Source organism: Bombyx mori, chromosome 20 (assembly GCF_030269925.1).
Source record: "Bombyx mori chromosome 20, ASM3026992v2".
NCBI lineage: Eukaryota > Metazoa > Arthropoda > Insecta > Lepidoptera > Bombycidae > Bombyx > Bombyx mori.
Window position 1 is genome coordinate 823,470 of NC_085126.1, and position 20,793 is coordinate 844,262.

General features: G+C 42.4%; 1 protein-coding gene across 1 annotated transcript; it reads left to right on the forward strand.

The window, feature by feature from the left end:
* The first annotated feature begins 1,237 nt into the window (after window positions 1–1,237).
* On the forward strand, window positions 1,238–15,577 carry LOC101741526 (four-domain proteases inhibitor). Its single transcript, XM_004926895.5, has 6 exons — window positions 1,238–1,368; window positions 6,548–6,665; window positions 8,185–8,231; window positions 11,181–11,246; window positions 12,157–12,274; window positions 15,332–15,577. The coding sequence occupies exons 1-6, from the start codon at window positions 1,353–1,355 to the stop codon at window positions 15,387–15,389; spliced, it is 423 nt and encodes a 140-aa protein (XP_004926952.2). The 5' UTR covers window positions 1,238–1,352; the 3' UTR covers window positions 15,390–15,577.
* Window positions 15,578–20,793: the final 5,216 nt, after the last annotated feature.

Here is a 20,793-nt window from a genome sequence, read left to right on the forward strand (position 1 = left end):
CCAATCTTGTAGACCGAATGGTAAATAGTCGACGTCGCCCAAAACACGTCATTACGGATCCTCCCGATCCATTAACGGTGCTTTCAGGTACCACAAGCACCGCTCACTGTCCGCGTCGAACCCATCGCTTCCAACGAAGGGCTCGACGAGCGAATTAACCCACAGACACAGCCCACTGAGTTTCTCGGTGGATCTTGTCGGTGGGTCGCGATTCCGATCCGATGATAGACTCTGCGAAGCACTGCTCTTGCTAGGGCTAGTGTTAGCAAATTCACTCAGGTTGAGCCCGTGAGCTTACCTACCCGTCCGCGCGTAGCTGGAATAGCCCCTTAGGCTACCAGAGAATAGGTAGGAAAAAAAGTAAACAATTCAAATTAACACTGAATTTAATAATTAAGATTCAAATTTAAAACTCCACGTGTAGTGTCACTATATAGGTATTACGTAGCAAACAACGACGTAGCAGAGATGCGGTCATCCAAACTTTAGGCGGCCATTTTGAAAAATACGAGATATAACCAGTGGAACGACATATTTGGGTAATTCTACATTGCAATTCACTAGATCAATAATTTTCCTCAAAATCATAGTGCATTAATAAAACAGTACTCGTACATTACTAAGACGTTTTATTTAAGTTTTTGCGTGCGTAGATGGTGGCGCCATCCATCGGACTGCGGTTCATAGCCACTCTGGTGGGAAAAAAAAGATTTTGGAGCCATTTAAAATGACAAAAAAATCTTTTGTTTTTTTCATACCTTCATACCCGATCCTGTAGACCGAATGGTAAACAGTCGACGTCGCCCAAAACACGTCATTACGGATCCTCCCAATCCATTAACGGTGCTTTTAGGCACCACAAGCACCGGTCACCGTCCTCGTCGAACCCGTCGCTTGCGATGGAGGGCTCGACGAGTGTATTAACCCATAGAGACACAGCCCACTGAGTTTCTCGCCGGATCTTCTCAGTGGGTCGCGTTTCCGATCCGGTGGTAGATTCTGCGAAGCACTGCTCTTGCTAGGGTCAGTGTTAGCATCACTCCGCTATGAGCCCCGTGAGCTTACCTACTAGTTAAGGTTACGCTGAAAAAGCCTGTCAAGGCTATCAGCTTAGGTAGGAAAAAAAACCCGAAATTCATTGTTTTTTTATTTATTGTGAAGACTATGTAAATCTCTACCAAATAGACTACCTGTAAAATATAAAAGCCCACACTTGGATACTGTTGTATTTATATTTGATTTTTTTTATTTTCTTTACCTGCTGTGTTATGCTTAAACTGTGGCACTGACATTTTTGTATATAAGCTGTCTTATTAAGTAATGAGTGTTCAGTTCATTCAAAATCGAAAACAATGAAGACTTCAATCGGTGAGAATTGTTTTATTATTATTATTTTTTTATTGCTTAGATGGGTGGACGAACTCACAGCTCACCTGGTGTTAAGTGGTTACTGGAGCCCATAGACATCTACAACGTAAATGCGCCACCCACCTTGAGATATAAGTTCTAAAGTCTCAGTATAGTTACAACGGCTGTCCCACCCTTCAAACCGAAACGCATTACGGCTTCACGGCAGAAATAGGCAGGGTAGGTACCACCCCGTGCGGGCTCACAAAAGGTCCTTTTTTTTTTAACGCTGGGGAATCCATTTACGGATACCCGGTCGAGAGGGGTAATAGACCGGGTTATGTCGGACTCCGGCGCCTCCAGAGAAGAAGAGGGAGAAGAGGAAGACCAAAGTCCTCCTCTCCTTCCAATTCCTACCGGTAGACTACGCCTTGAGAAAGGCGCGCGAGGCGCTGCGCGGCGTCTACTGCGCAGGACCCGCCCCGCAAAACCGACTACCGATTAAACCCCATCGAGCTCCACCACTCCGACTCCAGGAAACCTACGGTACCGCACAACGCGCGTCTGCCAGTAATAACGCAAATTATAATTTTGCGGGTTTGATTTTTATTACACGATGTTATTCCTTCACCATGGAAGTCAATCGTGAACATTTGTTAAGTACGTATTTCATTAGAAAAATTGGTACTCGCCTGCGGGATTCGAACATCGGTGCATCGGTACATACGCATGCATCGGACGTCTTATCCTATGGGCCACGACGACGACGTTTTAGTCTAAGTCTTGTAAGCGATGATAAAGGTCGTTCTGTTATTGTGCCACCCCAGGCTGTCGGTGCGTCGGTTCCGATAAATCGTGACGACAATTTTTGTTGGATATTTATAATTTTGATAGGGTCGATAGATGCTTTGTCATTCGATAAGGTCATCTTGATGATATTTGAGTTGAAATAAATTTTGATTTAAATTAAAAGTGAATTAAAAATGCTTAGTGTCGATGTGTGCGTCGTTCTGTTGTGGAGTTGGAACGTTTGCCTACGTTTGCCGCTAGGGGCGCTGTTCCAACTGCATACAAATTTGAGTTAACTTTTACGCTTTTTTTTTTTTTTTTTTTTTTTTTTTTTTTTTTTTTTTTTTTTTTTTTTTTTTTTTTTTTTTTTTTTTTTTTCGGGCCGGGGGCCGAACCTCCTACGAGGTCCCCGCGCCTAGGGGGCGCGCGGGGTATGTGAGACTCAACGATCTGCAGGTGTTGAGAGCAGATCGCGGGCCCAAGGATTTTAGGGCCCACCCACTAAACGACTCCCCTGCACTCTTACACCCGACGTCCGATCTCCGTCCGGGGTCAGAACCCGTTCAGAGTAGGGGGGTTCCCGCGGTCAACACTACAACCAGACACGCGGCGCCACCCCGAGGACGCCCGACCGACGGGTCGTCGAGGCGATAGTCGACGACCAACGACGTCGGTCTCCGCGGTACGGCGGCCCTACCAGGCCGCCCGGGCGGTGCCGCTGGTGTTCCGGGATACCCCGCTGGGCCAGAACCAGCCTGCCGGGTCGGAACGCGATACACCGCCGACCGGGTTGCTCTTCAACAGTATGTTCGGCGACGACAGCGACGACGAAAATGCGGACCGCATCGCAGTCCGCAGCCGCCGACGCGCCGTCCCGTCCTCCTGGTGCCAGCGCGCTAGAGTGACGGTAGCGTGCGGCGCAGCCTCAACCCCCTTAGGTCGCCCCGTGACCATCACCGGGAGGAGACTGCCTCCTCATAGGGGCTGGAGCTGGACAAACGCCCTCCTCCGAACCCCGGCTCGACGGCGGCGGCACGGCGCCGAGAGGGAAGAAGAGCTCTCCCTCTCCCGTTCCGCCGCCTCCTTCTGCGAGATGGTGGACTCGCAGAAGTCGAGCATCGCCTGCCAGGACTCGTCGCTGCCGAGCATCGTAGCCACGACGGTCGGAAGCGACAAGTCCGGTCCTATTTTTGCAACGAGGACGCGGCGCTGCTCCGCGAAAGCGGTGCAGTACGCGAGCGTGTGCTCCGCCGTGTCCTCGTTGCAGCCACTGCAGTGGTGACACTTCGGCGTCGGCTCCCTCCGGGCGACGAGGTGCAGGTAGCGACCGAAACAGCCGTGTCCCGTGAGCACCTGCGTCGCTCGGAAGGTGAGACGTCCTCGGTCGCGATTCACCCAGTCCGAGAGGACCGGGCGGATCGCCTCGACAGTCCGTCGCCCGTAGGTGGGGTCCGCCAGGCGGCGAGACCACGCCTCGAGCACGGCACGCCGAGATTGAAGTTTCCGCGCTCGAACTTCCGCCGCGCCGGGACGCGGCTCCCCCCTGGAGCGGAGATCGCATCGCCACGCGTAATCCGCAGCGAGCGCCTCCGCTTCTAGGTCCCAGGGAGGCGTCCCAGCTAGCACGCACGCCGCCTCAAACGAGACGGTGCGGTATCCACGAACCGCCCTGACCGCAATCGCGCGCTGCGGACGTCGCAACGCCGCAACGTTGTCACGGGTCAGGGCGTGGCACCACACGGGAGCCCCGTACAGTGCCATCGACCGCACCACCCCCGTGTAGAGGCGACGCACTACCACGTCAGGCCCCCCGACGTTCGGCAACAGCCGACTCAGCGAGCCGGCAGCCGCCATCAGTCGGGGACCTAATCTTTCAAAGTGAGCGCGGAAGCTCCAACGACCGTCCAGTACGAGACCGAGGTACCGCAACCCGGTTGCCTCGATCTCGACGCGAACGCCTCCGATCACGAGGTGGGCCCCCTGAGGCGGCGCTCTCCGGGCCCCGTGAAACAACAGGGCCTGGGATTTATCAAGCGCCACCTCCAGACCCAACCGTCGGATCCTGCCGATGACGAAGGACACCCCCGCGCAGGAAAGACGGGCAGACTCTCGCAAGTCCCTCCCCCGGGCCACGACCAAAGTGTCGTCCGCGTAGCAAACTACGCTCAGACCCGGGAGAGGAGTGCTTAGGGTGCCACGCAAGACCCAGTCGTAGCCGATGTTCCACAAGAGAGGGCCAAGGACCGACCCCTGTGGAACACCGCGCTGGACGGGGAAGCGGAGCACCGTCCCACCGTGCCCGGTGCACACGACCGACCTATCCTCGAGGTAGGACCCGATCAGCCGACGGAGATACGCAGGGACGCCGTGATACTGCAGCGCCCCCGCGATCACCGACCAGGGCAGGGTGTTGAACGCATTGGCGATGTCCAGGGACACCGCCAGTGCAACCCCGCCCCGGCTGACAGCCTCATCAGAGAGGGCGCGCACGCGCATCACCGCGTCAATGGTCGAGCGGCCCTCCCTGAATCCGAAAACTTTTACGCTGTCATAACCTCATCACCCCTGCTTCGTCAGGCAGGGGGTCCAAGCCCGGGCAGAGGGGATTGCCCCGAGGCCCGATCCGTGCCTCCGCAAGGGGACACGAAGACCCAATGACACCGCCGCTGTCGAAGACGTTAACTCAAATTTGTATGGAGTTGGAACAGCGCCCCTAGCGGCAAACGTAGGCAAACATTCCAATTCCATACAAATCTGAGTTGACGTCCTCGACAGCGTAAAAGTTAACTCAAATTTGTATGCAGTTGGAACGTTTGCCGCTAGAGGCGCTGGTCTCGATGTGGGCTGGCGGTACGCATAATAATAAAAAATGTGTGCGTGTACTAGTGTACACACGTAAGAAGTGAAACTTCTTTATGGCCTTATTTTTCGAAAAATGATCTACATGCAACTTTCTAGAAATTGGTTAAATAAAGTTAAATTAGATAAAGTTTAAACAAAAGGATTTTATTATCATAGACATGAATACAAAAAAGTTAAATTAGATAAAGTTTAAACAAAAGGATTTTATTATCATAGACATGAATACAAAAAAGATGGCGCGTAACGGAAAAATGTGACGCGTAACCGAAAAATGTGACGGTAAATTTTTTTCCAACGCCGATAAGGAAGTTTCACTTCAATAATAATAATGTTTTTATTTCAAGTATCCATGACTCATATAAATTGTTAATAATACCTATGTTAGTAGTTATATTTACATCACAATGAATTACTGTGGTAACATCCCATGGGAGATGGCACCACAGCGACCCATGTATATACAGTCCAGCCTGCTTGCGATCATGCTCAGGATGCTGTTGGAGCTGGCCCTCACTCTGTTTACCAGAGATGCACACCTCTTACGCATGGTAGCGTAAAAACAATCTATGTACGCGTCTGCAAACATCCCTGATGCGCTACAAAAGCGGGGCAGCACCACCAGCATCCTAAACGCGTTATTGTATTGAACACGGAGAGCATTGTACGATCTTTGAGTGTATCCAGCCCACAAGCTGCACGTGTAAAAGTTAGTACAGTAGGCCCTAAAGAGGGTGACCTTGACTTTAAGTGAACACCGTGCAAACCTGCGAGCTATCATGTTTGCTCTAACCGACAACGCTCTCCGCTCTCGTTCAATATCTTCATCATCTTTGAGATCAGGGGTCAACACATGGCCGAGATATTTAAATTTATAAACTCTTGTCAATGGCGTTCCGTTGAGTACTACGGGAGGTATTTTATCATGCGTCCCACCCCTGGTCTCAAAGACCATGATCTCCGACTTTTTACAGTTGTACACCAAACCGTGTGGTTTGGCGTATCCCTCACACAAAGAAACAAGTTGCCTTAGGCCACAGATAGACGCGCTCAGCAGCACCATATCGTCTGCGTAGCTGATGTTGTTTACGCACACCCCGTCTATGAAACAACCAATCCTGGTCCTACTGAGCTCGCCGATCAGCTCGTTCATATACAGGTTGAAGAGCGTAGGCGAACTCAACCCGCCTTGTCTCACCCCGCACTCCAACCTATACGGAAGAGACAAAGCCCCAGCCCATCGCACATTGTTGATCTGGTTCCCATACCAAAACTTTAGAATGTTATTTATTTCCGTGGGTAGTTTAATATTTTCCAACTTTTTCCACAAAAGGTTATAGGAAACCAAATCAAACGCCTTGGACAGATCAAGAAAGCAGGCATAAACAGGTGTTCCTCGCCGCGTGTAGTATTTGACAGCATGCTTAAGACTTAAGATTGCACTCTCTGTATATTGCATAAATAGTAGAAAATCTTAGTTTCGAGACTTTACATGTATAGTTATATGTAATATCTGAGTGCAGTATTTTATTGTCAGTTGTATATATTTCAGTTCTACTTTTCCTCCTCGTCGCCTGCTGCACTTTGGGGGTTGAAAGTGCCTGTATTTGCACTGCCGATTATAGGCCTGTTTGTGGTACCAACGGTAGGACTTACAGCAACAGGTGCCAGTAAGTTAGACTTTACTATTTTAACACGCTTTAACTTATCCTGTGTTCATAAATCTTATACCTTTAAACGAGCAATTCTTGTATATATATATAATCTGAGTCTCGGAAGCGGCTCCAACGATTTTCATAAAATTTAGTATACAGGGGATTTCGCTACGATTTATTTTCAGAAAATGTTGTTTTATTCGTGTTTTCAATAATCAACTTTATCGATAATCAACTTTATGACTGTTCCCGACATCTATTGGCGAATATTAATACTATTTTTCTTAATTGAGAGCAACTAACTGCTTTAAAGACACAAAAAGATGGCGTTATCAAAAAAAAAAAAACCAGCAAAGCTCGGTCATCATCTAGTATATTTAATGCATTCTCTTAACGTAGCTATCAACAACTTCCTCGCCAAGGATCTACCACTCCATCACTATCTTGGTTTTAGGCTCTTTAAGCACCAGACACCGATCTGGTCGAATTTGTCAATTAAAGAATGCCACCAACGAATTAACCCATAGACACAGCCCACTGAGTTTCTCGCCGGATCTTCTCAGTGGGTCGCGATTCCGATCCGCTGGTAGATATTTTTTCTTTATTGCCCTTGTAGGCAGACGGCCATACGGCTCACCTGATGGTGAGTGGTTACCGTCGCCCATGGACTTCAACAATGCCAGGCGTAGAGCCAAGCCGCTGCCTACCGTTAAGCACTCTCCACAAACCTCGTTTGAAGAAGGACATGTCATAACGCTCGGGAAACACCGTATATTTTCATTATTATCTACTCTGGATACATTGATCGTAATTTTCACTTTATCTCAATTTAATAAAAATCCTCTGTAACTACTCATTAGATTCATTTATTGTTGGTATCCATTTTGTTTTAATTAATCTAAGAAATGATAATTATTTTGCATTTTATGTTATAAAAGTTTCTCGTATGCTTGTTCAAACCAAGCCCCTTTATAGAAAACTGGAGCAACGTAATTTGATCAATTAAGAACCAGGCTGATTGCCTGCAATTTAGCATCAGGCGTTCACACTTGATTAATTACAACAAAGTGCGAGTAGTGGTTTCTCGCTTCGGCAAAACTATAGTGATATAGCACTGTCATTAAAATTCGCAGGCTTACAGGATTCGTGCCTATTTCTCAAGCAAACTATGACTGAATATATTACATGCCGCTATGTCTGAATTTGGAGATTAGTTTGAACCTGCTCTAAAAACATTTTAAATGTTTGTAAAATACTTTGAATGGCTAAGAAGTGACTACTGTATTCTATTATAATTTTGCGGTCTGCTTAAGGCACCAATGAAAAGTTTGCGTTCTACGAAAAAAAAAAAACTGTCAATCTTATTTTTAGAGGCATTATATTCTGAGATTCCAGTGCTTTCAATTAATTTACGAGTTCACGTTGTAATATTTGTTTTATATTATCTATGGTATTCGTTCGTGCCTTTCGCAGTATTTAACAAACTAAATTATATTTTTATGTATTCAAGTCGGTGTAATGTTTTATTTTTCAGACTGAAATGTGCGAAAGCCATATTTGCCTACGACGGGCCGTGCTGCGGTGGCATCCGAATTTAGGGTTGCCAGACGTCTCGTATTTCCCGGGACGTCCCGTATTTTAGGCTTAGTTTAAAATGTCTCGGCGGGACTGACTCTGTTCCGTATTCGAACTGTTCGATTACAATTGTTTTGGTTTTTATAAATATGTTAAAACTAACTTGCTCCTCGGAGAAATATAAAAAAATAAATAAATAAAGAATGTCACTATATAATTTTGTTTTTATTTGTCCCGGGTAAAAATCTAAACTCCCGTATTTTTTATGCGTATTATTTTCGGCAGCGCCCGACATCTGTCTCTCTCCTACTTGAGTGAGCGATGCATCCGCGTGGACAGCTGCTATACAATAATACATTTACATGTTTTCGTCAAGTATGAAGTTGAGTGAAAAGTGAATGTGGTGTCAATTGGTTATAGCAACGATAATTGCGATAATTGAAAAATTAAACCATTCCATCAGTATTTTCTTATAACGTTGTCACGTTCAACTATCGTCAGTAAGCCGACTTTTACAGACAACCGATTTTTTTTGTTAAGATATTTTTTTCAAATTTTAGTTAATCTTTAAATGGCTTCCTGTAAAGTTCCCCTGTAAAGTTGAAAAATTTCGCTTATACTAAATAACCTTTCGCTCTCCAAATATATTTTTTGAAAAGATTGAAATGTTATTTTCTCAAATTAATATTTCGTGTAATTTTAAGACACGTACGTATATAATAAAATATATTTATGAAACATTTGTTTTTTTCGACTCTCTCTCCTCTCAACGAGAACAGCTGGCGCACACAAGCCTGCGTCCCTAGACCCATAATTATCGACTAATTTTCATTACTGATAATTAGGAGAGCGGGCTTCCATGTAGAATGTATTATTGTAAGCTAGTAGGTACCTAAAGAGGTTTCGTAAGGTTCATATATATATAATAATATTTATTTTTTTAATAAAATGAATGAATAAACAACCTCTTATTAATTTAATAATACTTAAAACAATTTAATCGTTCCCCAAGGCAAATGTGCATATAAAATAATGACCTATATAATTGTAAGGACATGAATTAAAGCATAATTAATATTATTCATATATAGAAATAACGTATGTAGTTGTGTGTGTATCTATATACTAATAGGTGGAGCAAAAACTTTGTACCCGTTTTACGGAAAATTACGCGGACGAAGGAGAATGAAATTTTCCACACTTATCTATACTAATATTATAAAGAGGAAAGATTTGTTTCTATTGAATAGACTCCGAAACTACTGAACCGATTTGAAAAAAATCTTTCACTGTTTGGAAGCTACACTATTCCCGAGTGACATAGGTTCTTCAATCTGTTTTGAAAAAAATTAGGGATCTTTGCTAAAACTCCAATAATGTAACCCAAGGTGTAAAAAAAATTCTTAAAATATTCTTTAAATCGTGTGCCCTGCGAAAACTATTGATGATAGAATAAAATAATGTACCACGACTTTGTAGAACACATTATTAATTACAAAAAGTGTCGAAACAGCATATGTCTAACTATTGTAATTATGCCTCAATAAGTGTTCTTTTATTTTAAAAAATAAAACAACGTCAAATATCGTTGAAATTTTTGTTAAAGACTCGAGCGGAGCCGGAGCCATACATACATCCCGATCTTGTAGACCGAATGGTAAATAGTCGACGTCGCCCAAAACACGTCATTATGGATCCTCCCGATCCAATAACGGTGCTTTCAGGTACCACAAGCACCGCTCACTGTCCGCGTCGAACCCATCGCTTGCGACGAAGGGCTCGACGAGCGAATTAACCCACAGACACAGCCCACTGAGTTTCTCGCTGGATCTTGTCGGTGGGTCGCGTTTCCGATCCCGTGGTAGATTCTGCGAAGCGCTGCTCTTGCTAGGGCTAGTGTTAGCAAATTCTTTCAGGTTGAGCCCGCGAGCCCACCTACCCGTCCGCGCGTAGCTGGAATAGCCTCTTAGGCTACCAGAGAATAGGTAGGAAAAAAAGTAAACAATTCAAATTAACACTGAATTTAATAATTAAGATTCAAATTTAAAACTCCACGTGTAATGTTATTATATAGGTATTACGTAGCAAACAACGACGTAGCAGAGATGCGGTCATCCGAACTATATATAGGCGGCCATTTTGAAAAATACAAGATATACCTAACCAGTGGAACGACATATTTGGGTAATTCTACATTGCAATTCACTAGATCAATAATTTTCCTCAAAATCATAGTGCATTAATAAAACAGTACTCGTACATTACTAAGACGTTTTATTTAAGTTTTTGCGTGCGTTGATGGTGGCGCCATCCATCGGACTGCGGTTCATAGCCACTCTGGTGGGAAAAAAAAGATTTTGGAGCCATTTAAAATGACAAAAAAATCTTTTGTTTTTTTCATACCTTCATACCCGATCCTGTAGACCGAATGGTAAACAGTCGACGTCGCCCAAAACACGTCATTACGGATCCTCCCGATCCATTAACGGTGCTTTTAGGCACCACAAGCATCGGTCACCGTCCTCGTCGAACCCGTCGCTTCCGATGGAGGGCTCGACGAGTCAATTAACCCATAGAGACACAGCCCACTGAGTTTCTCGCCGGATCTTCTCAGTGGGTCGCGTTTCCGATCCGGTGGTAGATTCTGCGAAGCACTGCTTTTGCTAGGGTTAGTGTTAGCATCACTCCGCTTTGAGCCCCGTGAGCTCACCTACTAGTTAAGGTTACGCTGAAAAAGCCTCTCAAGGCTATCAGCTTAGGTAGGAAAAAAAAACCCGAAATTCATTGTTTTTTTATTTATTGTGAAGACTATGTAAGTCCCGACCAAATAGACTACCTATAAAATATGAAAGCCCACACTTGGATACTGTCGTATATATGATTAATTTTGTTTTATTTTCTTTACCTGCTGTGTTAAGTTTAAACTGTGGCACTGACATTTTTGTATATAAGCAGCAGCTGTCTTATTAAGTAATGAGTGTTCAGTTGATTCAAAATCGAAAACAATGAAGACTTCAATCGGTGAGAATAGTTTTTTTATTTTTTTTATTGCTTAGATGGGTGGACGAACTCACAGCCCACCTGGTGTTAAGTGGTTACTGGAGCCCATAGACATCTACAACGTAAATGCGCCACCCACCTTGAGATATAAGTTTTGAGGTCTCAGTATAGTTACAACGGCTGCCCCACCCTTCAAACCGAAACGCATTACTGCTTCACGACAGAAATAGGCAGGGCGGTGGTACCTACCCGTGCGGACTCACAAAAGGTCCTACCACCAGTAATTACACAAATTATAATTTTGCGGGTTTGATTTTTATTACACGATGTTATTCCTTCACCATGGAAGTCAATCGTGAACATTTGTTAAGTACGTATTTCATCAGAAAAATTGGTACTCGCCTGCGGGATTCGAACACCGGTGCATCGGTACATACGCATGCACCGGACGTCTTATCCTTTGGGCCACGACGACGACGTTTTAGTCTAAGCCCTGTAAGCGATGATGTAGGTCGTTCTGTTATTGTGCCACGCCAGGTTGTCGGTGCGTCGGTTCCGATAAATCGTGACGGCAATAATTTTTGTTGGATATTTATAATTTTACAACTGCAATTGTTCGGTGTTCATAATTATTTGTATTTAGATCGAGTGATAGGGTCGATAGATGCTTTGACATTCGATAACGTCATAATGATGATATTTGAGTTGAAATAAATTTTGATTTAAATTAGAAACGAATTAAAAATGCTTAGTATCGATGTGTGTGTCGTTATGTTGTGGAGTTGGAACGTTTGCCTACGTTTGCCGCTAGGGGCGCTGGTCTCGATGTGGGCTGGCGGTACGCATAAATAGTAGAAAATCTTAGTTTAGAGACTTTGCATGTATGTAATATCTGAGTGCAGTATTTTATTGTCAGTTGTATATATTTCAGTTCTACTTTTCCTCCTCGTCGCCTGCTGCACTTTGGGGGCTGAAAGTACCTGTATTTGCACTGCCGATTATAGGCCTGTTTGTGGTACCAACGGTAGGACTTACAGCAACAGGTGCCAGTAAGTTAGACTTTACTATTTTAACACGCTTTAACTTATCCAGTGTTCATAAATCTTATACCTTTAAACGAGCAATTCTTGTATATATATATATATATATATATATATATATTCTGAATCTCGGAAATGGCTCCAATGATTTTCATAAAATTTAGTATACAGGGGATTTCGCTACGATTTATTTTCAGAAAATGTTGTTTCTTTCGTGTTTTCAATAATCAACTGCCGACGACACGACTGTTTACTATTCTAGTAGAAATAAGTCCCTAATCGCGAAGAAGCTTCAGAGCGCAGCCCTAGCCCTAGGACAGTGGTTCCGAAAATGGCGCATAGACATCAATCCAGCGAAAAGTACTGCGGTGCTATTTCAGAGGGGAAGCTCCACACGGATTTCCTCCCGGATTAGGAGGAGGAATCTCACACCCCCGATTGCTCTCTTTAGACAACCCATACCCTGGGCTAGGAAGGTCAAGTACCTGGGCGTTACCCTGGATGCATCGATGACATTCCGCCCGCATATAAAATCAGTCCGTGACCATGCCGCGTTTATTCTCGGTAGACTCTACCCCATGATCTGTAAGCGGAGCAAAATGTCCCTTCGGAACAAGGTGACACTTTACACAACTTGCATAAGGCCCGTCATGACTTACGCGAGTGTGGTGTTCGCTCACGCGGCCCGCACACACATAGACACCCTCCAATCCCTACAATCCCGCTTTTGCAGGTTAGCTGTCGGGGCTCCGTGGTTCGTGAGGAACGTTGACCTACACGACGACCTGGGCCTCGAATCAATTCGGAAATATATGAAGTCAGCGTCGGAACGATACTTCGATAAGGCTATGCGTCATGACAATCGCCTTATCGTTGCCGCCGCTGACTACTCCCCGAATCCTGATCATGCAGGAGCCAGTCACCGTCGACGCCCTAGACACGTCCTTACAGATCCATCAGATCCAATAACCTTTGCATTAGATGCCTTCAGCTCTAATACTAGGGGCAGGCTTAGGGACCCCGGTAACCGTACTCGTCGAACTCGACAAAGAGGTCGACGTGCAACCTAACCCATGCATCAGCCCGCTGAGTTTCTCGCCGGATCTTCTCAGCGGGTCGCGATTCCGATCCGGTAGTAGATTCGTTCGCGAAACAATTGCTCTTGAGTTGTTAGGTCTCCTTCGGAGGCGCTCGGGCAGTTGTTAGCAAATCCCGCCCCTCTTGGCTGAGCCTTTGCTCACCCACCTGTCCTGGTGAAACTGGAAAGGCCTTCGGGCCACCAGTAAACTTTCAATAATAAAAAAAAAAAAATCTACTTTATCGATAATCAACTTTATGACTGTTCCCGACATCTATTGGCGAATATTAATACTATTTTTCTTAATTGAGAGCAACTGACTGCTTTAAAGACACAAAAAGATGGCATTATCAAAAAAAAAAAAACGAGCAAATCTCGGTCATCATCTAGTATATTTAATGCATTCTCTTAACGTAGCTATCAACAACTTCCTCACCAAGGATCTACCACTCCATCACTAACTTGGTTTTAGGCTCTTCAAGCACCAGACACCGACCTGGTCGATCTTGTCAATTAAAAAATCCGACCAGCGAATTAACCCATAGACACAGCCCATTGAGTCTCTCGCCGGATCTTCTCAGTGGGTCGCGATTCCGATCCGCTGGTAGATTTTTTTTCTTTATTGCCCTTGTAGGTAGACAGGCATACGGCGCACCTTATGGTGAGTGGTTACCGTCGCCCAACTTCGAACGCCCAACGGACTTCAACAATGCCAGGCGTAAAGCCAAGCCGCTGCCTACCGTTAAGCACTCTCCACAAACCTCGTTTGAAGAAGGACATGTCATAACGCTCGGGATACACCGTATTTTTCATTATTATCTACTCTGGATACATTGATCGTAATTTTCACTTTATTTCGATTTAATAAAAATCCTCTGTAACTACTCATTAGATTCATTTGTTGTTAGTATCCATTTTGTTTTAATTAATCTAAGAAATGATAATTATTTTGCATTTTTTGTTATAAAAGTTTCTCGTATGCTTGTTCAAACCAAGGCCCTTTATAGAAAACTGGAGCAACGTAATTTGATCAATTAAGAACTAAGCTGATTGCCTGCAATTTAGCATCAGGCGTTCACACTGGATTAATTACAACAAAGTGCGAGTAGTGGTTTCTCGCTTCGGCAAAACTATAGTGATATAGCACTGTAATTAAAATTCGCAGGCTTACAGGATTCGTGCCTATTTCTCAAGCAAACTATGACTGAATATATTACATGCCGCTATGTCTGAATTTGGAGATTAGTTTGAACCTGCTCTAAAAACATTTTAAATGTTTGTAAAATACTTTGAATGGCTAAGAAGTGACTACTGTATTCTATTATAATTTTGCGGTCTGCTTAAAGCACCAATGAAAAGTTTGCGTTCTACGAAAAAAAAAACCTGTCAATCTTATTTTTAGAGGCATAATATTCTGAGATTCCAGTGCTTTCAATTAATTTACGAGTTCAACTTATAATATTTGTTTTATGTTATCTATGGTATTCATTCGTGTCTTTCGCAGTGACTTTTTGGCGGGAACGCGAGGAGTGAAGTTGTGTGATTTGTTTTATTTTGTCTATTTAGTGTTTCTTCGGGTTTAAATGTGTAATAATGGTGGTTTATTAACTGTATAATATCTGTGAAAGTGCACAAATGTGGAAAATGAAACAAAGCCGCTGGACGTAACTTCTCGGGATCCTCCAAAAAGTCCACTGAATTTTTTTTAGTAAATGACCACCATTTTACTGAGATTAGATTTCATCTCATATCATCTCATTTAATTTCATCCCAGTTGATTAAGGTCTCAAATTAATCATTTTCATTTCATTTCACTCCATAATATCATTTTTCATAAAATTAAGAATATACATTAAAATAAGACATGACTTAAAGGTCTCAGTTACCAGGTCATAAAATCTCTTAAAAAAAAAATCTTTCGCAGTATAATTTAACAAACTATATTATATTTTTGTGTATTCAAGTCGGTGTAATGTTTTATTTTTCAGACTGAAATGTGCGAGAGCCACATTTGCCTACGACGGGGCATGCGGGAGTAACATGTGAATTTAGGGTTGCCAGACGTCCCGTATTTCCCGGGACGTCCCGTATTTTATAGGCTTAGTTTAAAATGTCTCGGCGGGACTGACTCTGTCCCGTATTCGAACCGTAAGATTATAATTGTATTGGTTTTTATAAATATGTTAAAACATATAAAAATATGTTAAAAATAAATAAATAATGTCACTATATAATTTTGTTTTTTATTTGTCCCGGGTAAAAAAACTAAATTCCCGTATTTTTTGTCTATTTAAGCATTTGCCCCTTGTAGGTTGAAAATAAATCTGACAATATGATATACAATGTGATATACGTAAATTGAAGACGATACTGTAGTTTCTAATTACAACGAAATCAATGTATGTTTGACATTATATTAAGTATTCATAGCGTTAATACATACGGGATGTGGACAGTGGTATCATTTTAAATCGAACCGTATTTTTAGCGTAAGGTTTCAATTAAAATTTTCTTTTTCCTACCTTTGCTGATAATCTTGAGAGACTATTTCAGCTTCGCCCTAACGTGTGTAGGTGAGCTCACGGGGCTCAAACCGGAGTGTTGCCAAGACTAACCCTAGCAAGAGCAGTGCTTCGCAGAATTTACCACCGGATCGGAAACGCGACCCACTGAGAAGATCCGGCGAGAAACTCAGTGGGCTGTGTCTCTGGGTTAATCCGCTCGTCCGCCCATTTAAACAACTGAAAAAAGTTCATAAATAATAAACGCGACACTAAATTGCAGTAAAAGTGTTTTTAAATAATTCATATGCTTGCATGAAGACCTGGACCTAGAGTCCATCAGTAAGTATCTGCAGTCGGCATTAATGCGCCATTTCGATAAAGCGGCACGACACGAGAACCCTCTCATCGTGGCCGCCGGTAACTACATTCCCGATCCTGCGGACAGAATGGAAAGCAGTCGACATCGCCCAAAACACGTCATTTCGGATCCTCCCGATCCACTAACGGTGCTTTTATGTACCTCAAGCACCGGTCATCGTTCTCGTCGAACCCGTCGCTTGCAACGAAGGGCTTGGCGAGTAAATTAACCCACAGACACAGCCCACTGATTTTCTCGCCGGATCTTCTCAGTGGGTCGCGTTTCCGATCCGGTGGTAGATTCTGCGAAGCACTGCTTTTGCTAGAGTTAGTGTTAGCATCACTCCGCTTTGAGCCCCGTGAGCTTACCTACTAGTTAACGTTACGCTAAAAAAGCTTCTCAAGGCTATCAGCTTAGGTAGGAAAAAGACCCCCGAAATTCATTGTTTTTTTATTTATTGTGAAGACTATGTAAGTCTCTACCAAATAGACTACCTATAAAATATGAAAGCCCACACTTGGATACTGTTGTATTTATGATTGTTTTTTTAAATTTTGTTTACCTGCTGTGTTATGCTTAAACTGTGGCACTGACATTTTTGTATATAAGCTGTCTTATTAAGTAATGAGTGTTCTGTTGATTCAAAATCGAAAACAATGAAGACTTCAATCGGTGAGAATTGTTTTATTATTATTATCGCTTTTCCGATCCGATGGTAGATTCTGCGAAGCACGGCTCTTGCTAGGGTTCGTGTTAGCTATGTTCGTCGTCAGGTTTGAGCCCCGTGAGCTCACCTACTAGTAAAGGTTACGCTGAAATTGCCTCTCAAGGCTATCAGCAGAGGCAGGAAAAATATATCATAATACTTCATTGCAATCTTTTGACACTGTTAATAGCACGAGCGTTGGTTATATACAAATTTACTATTTCATATTTATAACTTAATATTATAGGTTACAAAATTAACGAGAGACCTTATTAACAAAATTTACCTGCATAGATTAAATTGCAATGAAATTGTAAGGTTTGCTAATTAGTGATTTACTTGGAATAGCTAAGATGTCGGAGATTTATAACATTAACATGCAATAAAACTATTTATATGGCTTAGGGATGTGGAATAGTATATCGATTAAGCTTTTTGTGCTTTGTAGACGCGCGAGCTTTTAGTCCACTTGAGTTTATGTCGGAGTCCACAGACATGGTGGGGCCAAAGCCGTTGCTATTCTTAGACTTGATGGAGAGCACAATTGCTTTGATGGAAGACCCGTTTGAAATCTTCGAGCATCAAAATGATCGCAACTCACAAATGTTTTACAAAAGTAAGTTTTTTGTAATTAGACGTTGAAGATCAACCTTTCCCAAAGTGAGCGATAATGCCCCTTTGTGGACGCTGCGGGCCTAAAGGGGGGCGGTAAGAGACCCAGAAAACAAACGGGGGCGTTGTGTAGAGGCTTGGGAGGCGATTTATAATTTCATCTAGGAGGACTCTTAGTCACCGACTCAGTTCTCGCTATAGTGTTATTTAAGTAGGTGAAAATGGCACTAAAAATAATTTATTCTCAAAGTAGGAGATAGACAAGATTAGTTTGGGAGCCCCTGCTCTAGATTATCATTCCGTGTGCTGCGCTAATAGTATGCGAAGAGTTATATCGAATATAAAACACCTATATCAGGCCAAGCAGGTAATTGATCCACGCCACTCAATACCATTAAACACAGATACCTTCTCACAGATAAGTTTAAGTATACAATGAATTATTTAGGTTTGAAAATATGTTCATTTTCGTTTATCGTTGTGTCGTACACGATAAGTCGTACTGATATTTAGTAATGTAATGTAATGTAATGTAATTAGTATGTAAAGCTCCCCTGTAAAGTTGCAAAATTTCGCTTATACTAAATAACCTTTTGCCTCTCGAAATATATTTTGTCGAAAAGATTGAAATATTATTTTCTTAAATTAATATTTCGTGTAATTTTATGACACGTATATAATAAAATATAATTATTAAACATTTGTTTTTATCGACTCTCTCTCTCCTCTCAACGAGAACAGCTGGCGCACACAAGCCTGCGTCCCTAGACCCATAATTATCGGCTAATTTTCATTACTGATAATTAGGAGAGCGGGCTTCCATGTGAAAGATATTATTGTAAGCTAGTAGGTACCTAAAGAGGTTTCGTAAGGTTAATATATTTTTAGGGTTATGGAGATTTATGATATTGGAATCTATTTTTTTATTCCTCTACTTATTGGCGGTAGACTTGGTATTTTAGCTTCACTGGATGTGTAGGTGGCTCACGGGGCTTAGTCTAAGAGAATTCGCTAATATTTGCTCTAGCAAGAGCAGCACTTCGCTGACCATCTACCACCGGATCGGAATCGCGATACAGGTATAAAATCCGGCGAGAGAAACTGTCTGTCCTGTTTGTCCATTAACTCGGAGCTGGCTGTACTCTAAGCAAACTATGATTGTGGATGAACGAGCTCAGAGCCCACCTGGCGTTAAGTGGTGGTTACTGGAACATCTACATCGAACAACTAGACATCTAGAACGTAAATTTGTCACCCACCTTGACATATGAGTTTGAAGGTCTCAGTATAGTTACAACGGCTGCCCCACTCCTTGAATCGAAACGCATTACTGCTTCACGGCTGAAAATAGGCAGGGTGGTGGTGCCTACCCGTGCGGATTCACAAGAGGTCCTACCACCAGTGACAGACCCGACAGACTGTATCCTGATTTTTAATAAGAATTCCTATAATTCGGTATTTTTAAAGCAATATATAATAGACTAGCGGCCCGCCCCGGCTTCGCTTGGGTAGTAGCGCACGCGATGTAAAGAATATTTTAGGTAATTTTTTTACACATTGGGTTTACACATTATTGGAGTTTCAGTAAGGTTCCCAAATTTTTTTGAAAATATAATATACTAGCTGACTGACCCGCAGACTTCGTAGTGCCTCAATCGATAAATAAAAGACCTAAACTTTTATATAGAATAAACTTAAAACAAACAAAAGGAATCCGTCCGACGGGGGACACGTCAAAGGGAAAACAAAATTGTTATTTTTATTTAATTCCGAGAATTTTCATATTTTTATACCTTTTAAACCTTCTCTGGACTTCCACAAATAATTCAAGACTAAAATTAGCCAAATCGGTCAAGCCGTTTTCATGTTATGTCGTGACAACGGAAAACGGGTTTCATTTTTATATATATAGATATAGCCTATGTCACCCGGAGATAGCGTAGCTTTTTTTTTTTAATTGCCCTTGTAGGCAGACGAGCATACGGCCCACCTGATGGTGAGTGGTTACCGTTGTCCATGGACTTCAGCATTGCCAGGGGCAGAGCCAAGCCGCTGCCTACCGCTTTCCAACAGTGAAAGAATTTTTTTAATCGTAGTTTCGGAGCCAATTCAATACAAACAAAAAAACAAATCTTTCCTCTTTATAATATTAGTATAGATACATGTTATTAAGCCAAAATGAAAAGTTGCTAATATCAAAAACTTACTTCATGTTTGTGGTCCTTCTTGATTGATCCTCCGTGACCCCCCGTGCTCTGTACTGTGTTCATTTCAAAAACAATCTAACGACCACAACACTAAATACTATATCATCCGTCTACTTTTAAATGGACACAAAATGTTTAGGCACCGACAATAATATTCACAGCACTGAATTTGTTTCGTATTAAATTGACTTTTTAGTTTGGTACTGTTGGAATAAAAAATTTTAGTATTTTTATAGAAGTTTCAATTTATAAGGTACATTGATTGATTATTGTAAATTGATTGTAAAATATGTAATTGTAAAATTTTCATGTTCTATTTAAAACGACTTTCAGAATGTTTTTTTTGTTGTAACGAAAAGATAATATAATTTAAGCGATTCACGAAAATTGAAAAAGTGTTCATGTTTTTTTTTATTTTTTTTTTATTTTCAGTTAGTTGGCAGTTGTTAGCAAATCCCACTACCCCTGGCTGAGCCTTTACTCGCAAAAAAAAAAACAAAAATGTTTTATTTGCAATATTTTCTGACGATCCAAATACATTTTATTTTCAATATTTTCTTCGGAATTCACGAGTCGTGCATATTATATAATTTAAATAAATAACCGGCCCCAAGCTAGGATTCCCTGTGTAATGGGTACCAGAGACTGACATATATTATATTATTTTCATGTCTTTTCTCAATTATTGGAAGTGTCGTGAGTCAGCACGTGCGGATGCCATTATCTCAGCTAATTAAGCCCTGAAGCAGTCACGCCTTCCGATCTTAATGTTGAGACAACTTTACACAAATGTTTATCGTTAATACAGGCTACTAATTTGTATGAGATTTTCCACAAGTGCGTGTGAACGTCTAAGCTATTATGTTTTGTTATGAGCCGGCCCATATGTTGGTAGAGAGCCTTAGCATTATAAGATTCTTAATTTTCACAGAAATAATTTTGTAAAGAAACAAGAAAAACATAAAATAGGATTAAAGCAACAGTAGCTATAATTAGCATTTAGGCTCATAGAGATAGATTTATCGGAGATATCACAACGTACATCATCCCCTTTAAGAAGTTA